The 6000-nt window shown below is 57.8% G+C and overlaps 1 protein-coding gene across 2 annotated transcripts in view; it reads left to right on the plus strand.

Moving 5' to 3' along the window:
• Nucleotides 1-5399, plus strand: part of SLC13A2 (solute carrier family 13 member 2) — a 23249-nt gene extending 17850 nt beyond the window's left edge. For both annotated transcript variants that reach the window (XM_031026231.2, XM_081805429.1), the window contains exons 7-12: nucleotides 1212-1430; nucleotides 1631-1719; nucleotides 2002-2123; nucleotides 3266-3427; nucleotides 4061-4198; nucleotides 4708-5399. In XM_031026231.2, the coding sequence (XP_030882091.2) occupies nucleotides 1212-1430; nucleotides 1631-1719; nucleotides 2002-2123; nucleotides 3266-3427; nucleotides 4061-4198; nucleotides 4708-4863 (886 nt within the window). In that variant the 3' untranslated portion in view covers nucleotides 4864-5399. The remainder of the gene's footprint in view (nucleotides 1-1211; nucleotides 1431-1630; nucleotides 1720-2001; nucleotides 2124-3265; nucleotides 3428-4060; nucleotides 4199-4707) is intronic.
• The last annotated feature ends 601 nt before the right edge of the window (nucleotides 5400-6000 follow it).

A 6000-nucleotide genomic window follows, 5' to 3' on the forward strand; every position in this document is an offset into this window, starting at 1 on the left:
GAATGGGGTAAAGGCATTCCAGGCAGTAGGAACAGCTTACACAAAGGTGCAGAGGCCAAGAAAGAGCGTGTGTTTGGGAAAACTCTGGTTTTATTGGTTGAAACATAAAGGCAAAAAGGAATATCAGGAGTTGAAACTGGAGAAGTAGGCAGGGGAAGATTATGGAGGATCCTGTGTGCCGCATCCAAGGGTTGGGACCTTGTCCTTGAGGCCAAGAGTAGTAAATAGGTTTTAGTCTTACTTCCAACCCTGAGTTACTGGTAGTGACCAGAGGTCTGAGTTGACAATCTGGTGAGACCTCGCTAGAGCTCACTTGGAATTGAGTCTGGGATCGACTGGTCATGTCTGCTACCAGTGCGGGCTGAGAGTAGTGATAAGGGTGGTATTGTGGTAGGAGTTATTGGACTTTCCTGCTCAGGTGGCAGTGGTGGGAAGGTGAGGATGGAAGCGGGGGACATTGAAAGTTTTTAAGTATTGTTGCTGTACTTTGAAACACTCACTTGGACATGTGCAAGGCAGCTGGATCGAGGCTGGGGGCTGGTACAAAGCTAGGTGATAGTCAAAGAGACCCTCATATGCAGGGCACCGTGGGACATTCAAAGTTGTGTGAGGTAGATGGTCTTTGCCACTGAGGAATTCACAGTCCGTCAGGGGAGTTGAGAGTTGCCCAAGTGGAAAGTTAAAAGTCAACCTAAGTTAAGCAAGGGGCACACAGAAGTGGGTGGCTGTCTCCTGTGCCCCTGAGAATGATGTGGGTGGGGCTAGGCTGGCAGGGGATGCCCAGAAGCAGGTAGGAGAGGGAGGGAAGGATTTTCTGAAAGGCTGCTGGAGGAAGGGAGTGGCGAATTGGGGCCAGAAGGAGTCGTGGGGTCCAGGCCTCTAGATCCTCCTCACTCTGGGCAAGGGAGGGCTTAGCGCAAGAAAATCTCTGGAGGGAAAGGGGATCATTGGGACAGATGGAGCAGGGCTAAGCATGGGGAAACCGGCCCCTGGAGCCCCAGCCTTGCCTCTGCTAAATAAGAACCACGAACCCCCGAGAGTCTTCTGCTCTTCTTCCAAAACCTTGGGTGGGGCCAGGGCCAGGGCCTTCGTGTAGCAACCCTAAGGTGGCCTCTGCAGGCATCAGCATATCACAGGTGCTCAGAGTCCCTTGCTCCCCTGCCTGGTGCGGGGTCCTCAGGAGCTGCCCCACCCCCCACCTCTACCTGCAGCTTCCGGAAGAATTTTGGCATCGGGGGACAGGCGCAGGAGAGAGCACGGGCAGCCTTCCGCGTCATCCAAACAGAACACAAGCTACTGGGCCCCATGACCTTTGCAGAAAAGGCTGTCTCTGTCCTCTTTGTCACCTTGGTGGTGCTATGGTTCACCCGGGAGCCAGGCTTTTTCGTTGGCTGGGGCAACCTGGCTTTTCCCGATAAGGATGGAAACAGGTGAGCATTCTTGGGGAGAGGGGGATACTTCCGGGGCTCACCTGGCTAAGGGAGGAGGGAAGGGAGAAGGGCCCCTGGTGCAGACCAGGAGGTGACATGGTGGGGAAGACTTGCTGGGAGGGGCTCCTCTCCATCGCCATTCCACCCTATGACCCTGAGCAGCCTGGAGCCTAAGCCCGCTCTCCTTGCCCTGCCCACAGCATGGCATCCGATGGAACAGTGGCCATCTTCATTGGCATAATTCTGTTCTTGGTGCCCTCCAAGATCCCAGGGCTGACTCCAGATCCAGGTAAGAACCTGGACTGGGGCAGGGAGGGGCCTCTGGGCAGCCCCTGCCTTCTAGCATGGAATGCACCTTCAACCACACTTGACAGGAATAGTCAAAGCCCAGACAGGTTGGGATGACTTGCCAAGGGTGCAGGGACTCAGGGACAAAGTAAGGATGCTGCAGAACTGGGGTTCCTCTCCTGCATGCAGTAAGCTCTGATAGGGACTGACAGGGAGACCCAAGTGGAGGGGAGGAAAAACCTGTTGGCTCTTGGTGACCCGTTCTCCTCTGCTTGGGAAATAGAAAACCCGGGGAGGCTGAAGGCCCCTCCTGCCCTCCTCAACTGGAAGACGGTGAATGAGAAGATGCCCTGGAATATCGTCCTCCTGCTGGGGGGCGGTTTTGCCCTGGCTAAGGGCAGCGAGGTGAGAAAGCCCCGCCCCCTCCCCAGCCTGTTGGAGGGGGACCCTGCGGCAGGGAAAGAGGTCCCTGCTTCTATCCCACGCAGGGGATCCCCACTTAGGAGCCTCCTGGTGGGCGGAGCCTCGGCAGCAGCTGGAGAGGCAGGTTAGAGCTCCGTCTAAGGGAGGGGGAGGAAACACAGGCCATAAGGACCTCTGCCTGTTAGGGTCGCAAAATCAAAGGCAGGGCAGGCTCCTCTGGCGGGCAAGGACTGTTCTCAGTGCCGACCCCGCCCCACCCCTCTCCACCCGCCTCACCCTCCGCCAGACGGAGAATGCAACAGCTTTAGCACCAGGGAGTAGCTAGCCTTGGGTGGACGCGGTTGGCCCGCTGAGGCCACCAGGGGGCGCCATGGTCACACCCAGCCAGGCTATAGGGCCCGGAGAGCGCATCCTTCCCCAGAGCCTCCACCCAGGAGGGAAATCCCTGAACCTGCCTGCGCCCCTGGGCCTCCGTGTTCTGGCTAAGCTCGTTCACTGCACGGACAGGAGGTGGCTTCCCTGGGCCAGGGATCGGTGCCAGGGACTCCTGGATCTGAGGTTAGTTTTCACGGACTGTGGCAAGCACTGGGCTGCGTGCTGAGCGGGCAGCATTGTGTGAGATAAAGTCCCAGGGCCCTGGGACTCACAGTCTGGCAGTAGACACACGGACAGGGAACGACCTTGCAGCCCTCATGACCCTGTGGGCTGTCCCCATTCTCCTGTCAGCCTCTTCCCAGCATCTACCCAGGGCCCTTCCCCCTTCTCTCTCCTTGCCAATCTGCTGGGCTGGAGGAGGCCGGGAGAGGGCTGAGGATGGCCAGGGAGTTCCCAAGAGCTGTTGGGAGAACAGGAGTAAAAGGAGTTAAAGTCTTTACTCCCACCATGTCCCAGGCTTCCCAAGAAAGCCCTTTGGCCCCATCTCCTGGCTTCTCATCTGACCCTTCTCCCCATACCCAAGTGTTCTTCAAAATCACTAGAGGGGCCTCTTGGTTCTGGCTGGGTCTTATCTTCCTTCCCAAGCAGACCCAACTTCTGAAGACTCTAGAGAGGTGGGGGCAGGAGCAGGACCCTCCCAGAGCCCCAGGAATCTCACCCCCTCACACACTATCTTCCTCTGCCTACAGAAATCAGGACTGTCCGAGTGGCTGGGGGACAAGCTGACCCCACTAGAGAATGTGCCACCTCCCGCCATTGCCTTCATCATCTGCCTCCTGATTGCCACCTTCACTGAATGCACCAGCAATGTGGCCACCACCACACTTTTCCTGCCCATTCTGGCCTCCATGGTGAGCTGGTCCCGCAGATACACTTCCTCCAGGCAGCCCTCCTGCCCACCCTATCCGGGGGCCCCGCCTGCAGGTCAGGGTGAAACTGTTTGCACCTCCTCTCACTTCCGGGAGAAGACCCCTGAGCTTCCACCCTTCCCCAGACTCTTCAGCTACCTCGAGCCCCAAGGCCTTCTGGCCCCTGACTCACTCCATCCCTGGTGAAGTCACCCCTTGCGTATCCGGATGGACCTCATTGGTGGGCCTCGCCCACCTCCCTGGCCCAGTCCCTGTTCTGGTCAGTCCTGAGGTGACAGGTTGAAATGACTCCCTGGAGCGTCCCCAGCCCCTTCCTCCCCTGGCACGTTCCCTCAGCCTTTGATGACACCCTGGAGCTCCTTTGAGATCCGTTTTATGGGCCCCTCCTCTCACCACGCCCCACTGGGCAGGGCCGCACACTCATCCCCTCCAGAGAGGTCAAGGGGCCCTTCCCAGGTCACCCAGGGCCTCCTGGCAGAAGTGGTGGGTTCGTGGCCAGAGTGCATGTTGTTGGCGGGTTGTCCTCCAGAGAGGGGAAGCGGGAGAATTGGGGGCCACGTCTTCCTCTCTGGGATGGGGACTGAGATCAGTTCTGTGCACTGTGTCCCCATCCAGGCTCAGGCCATCCGCCTCCACCCTCTCTATGTCATGCTTCCCTGCACACTGGCCTCCTCCCTAGCCTTCATGCTGCCCGTGGCCACCCCTCCCAATGCCATTGTCTTCTCTTTTGGAGGTCTCAAAGTGTCCGATATGGTGAGTAGCAGTGGGGCTCGAATGCTTCAGCACCCCTCCCTGCTCTGTCCTTCCTTCTTGGTGGACCACAAAGTAGTTTAAAGCCACTGAGGTTCTCAGAGTTAAGGGTGAACCCTGTCCGGGGAGGGGAGGGGACAGCAGGGGAGGTTGCACCATGATCCCCAGTTGGAGCATCTTCAGACCCTGCCAAACCCCAGGACATGTGAGAGGGAAAGGAGGGGGTGAGGAATTTAGGGGAGGCTCCAAGGTACGAGGCACCTGCACCCAGGGAGATGGACTCAGGGAGAACAGAGCCCAAGGCCCTGAAAGCTCATGAAGGGCTTCCTTTTCCCTCCTCAGCACTGGGATGAAAGCAAGGGGCAGGGGCACCCAGCAGGTCAGACCCACAAGAAGATTTCTCAGGGAGAGTTTTGCTAGTAAGAGAGCTCCCGAGCCCCTGTGAACCCCTAAGGGATAGGTTCTGGCCCAGCTCAGCAACTGGTCACTCAGACTGGCTCTCCTTACACCAGGCCCGGACAGGATTCCTGCTCAACATCATTGGAGTCCTGGTCATCACACTGGCCATCAATAGCTGGGGCTACCCCATCTTCAACCTGCACACCTTCCCCTCCTGGGCCCACACCAACAACACGGCCAACAACCTGGCCACAACACCTAGCCCCTAGACCAGGGTATGATCTGGCTAAGACCAGGAAGACCCACCTGTTCGTATTCCTCTGAGCCAGGAGGGGACACCCAGGCTCTAAGCCAAACATTGAGAGAAAGCACATATATACAGAACCTCGTGTGTGTGTCTGTAAGGAAGGGGTGTGTGTGCTCAGTGCTTTGTTTCTGAGGAAAATGTGTGTGTGTGTGTGTGTGTGCATGGCGTGTCATGTGAGGGTGCCTGAGAGGGGGTTTGTCGTGTGTGCACGTGACCCTCCATGTGCGTGCTTGGCAGTGCGCATGTGGGGGTTCTCAGAGCATACAGCGTGCCCTCTCTGGCACTCCAGGTCCTCGTCTCCCCCGCTTGGTGGGTGACCAGACCCCTTTGCACTGTATTTATTGAAATTTGGGGTTGGGGTAGCCTGGGGAGCAGGGCCTACCAGCAGTTGCCACGGCAACAGCCTCTGGGACCAGCCCAGCTACTGAGGTCTCCCCAGCTTCTCAGGTTTGGGGAGAGGGATGGAATATTAGCCACATTAAAGTCTTTTTTTCAGTAGAGTCGGGGCTGGTTTTTCATGGCACTTTCCGGGGCTGGTCCACAACATGGTTCAGGCCCCAGTTTGGGGAGTATGGTGGGAGGGGACTTGGCCTCTGTCCTGTATGGTGGCCCCCTTGGCACCTCTCCCACCCAGGGGAGAAGGTAATGGCCAGGAAGCCCTGCCAAGGCCGATTGGAGTGGGCGCAGCCACCCAGGAAAGCAGCACTGACATCACCAGCCCCGGCTAATTGGAAGCTGCCAGTCCCTGCGTGTCTTTGGGAAAACCGGCCTCCCCGTTCCCAGAGCACTCCCTGGGCATTTACATAAAACTCTCTGCCTCTGCCAATTCCTCCGACCCTTCCTCCGGCTTGAAAAACCAGTCCCGCCAGACCAGGGAAGGCAGACTGACCCATGCTAGGTGTCCAGAAAGATGGACCCTCACCCAGAGAGGCAACCTGCAGCAAGAGGGAAACAAGTGAGACTCACAGGAACAGGTTCAAAATCGGCATGAACTTCGGAGTCCAGGACCAGACAGCGCTGTGGATCATGCTGCCTCCCTACCTCACCGCCAACCGTCTTCTGCTTCCCCACCTGCCTGCACTCCAGAGTTTTCATTTAT

The sequence above is a fragment of the Leptonychotes weddellii genome, chromosome 15 (assembly GCF_054177405.1).
Source record: "Leptonychotes weddellii isolate Sample4059 chromosome 15, ASM5417740v2, whole genome shotgun sequence".
NCBI lineage: Eukaryota > Metazoa > Chordata > Mammalia > Carnivora > Phocidae > Leptonychotes > Leptonychotes weddellii.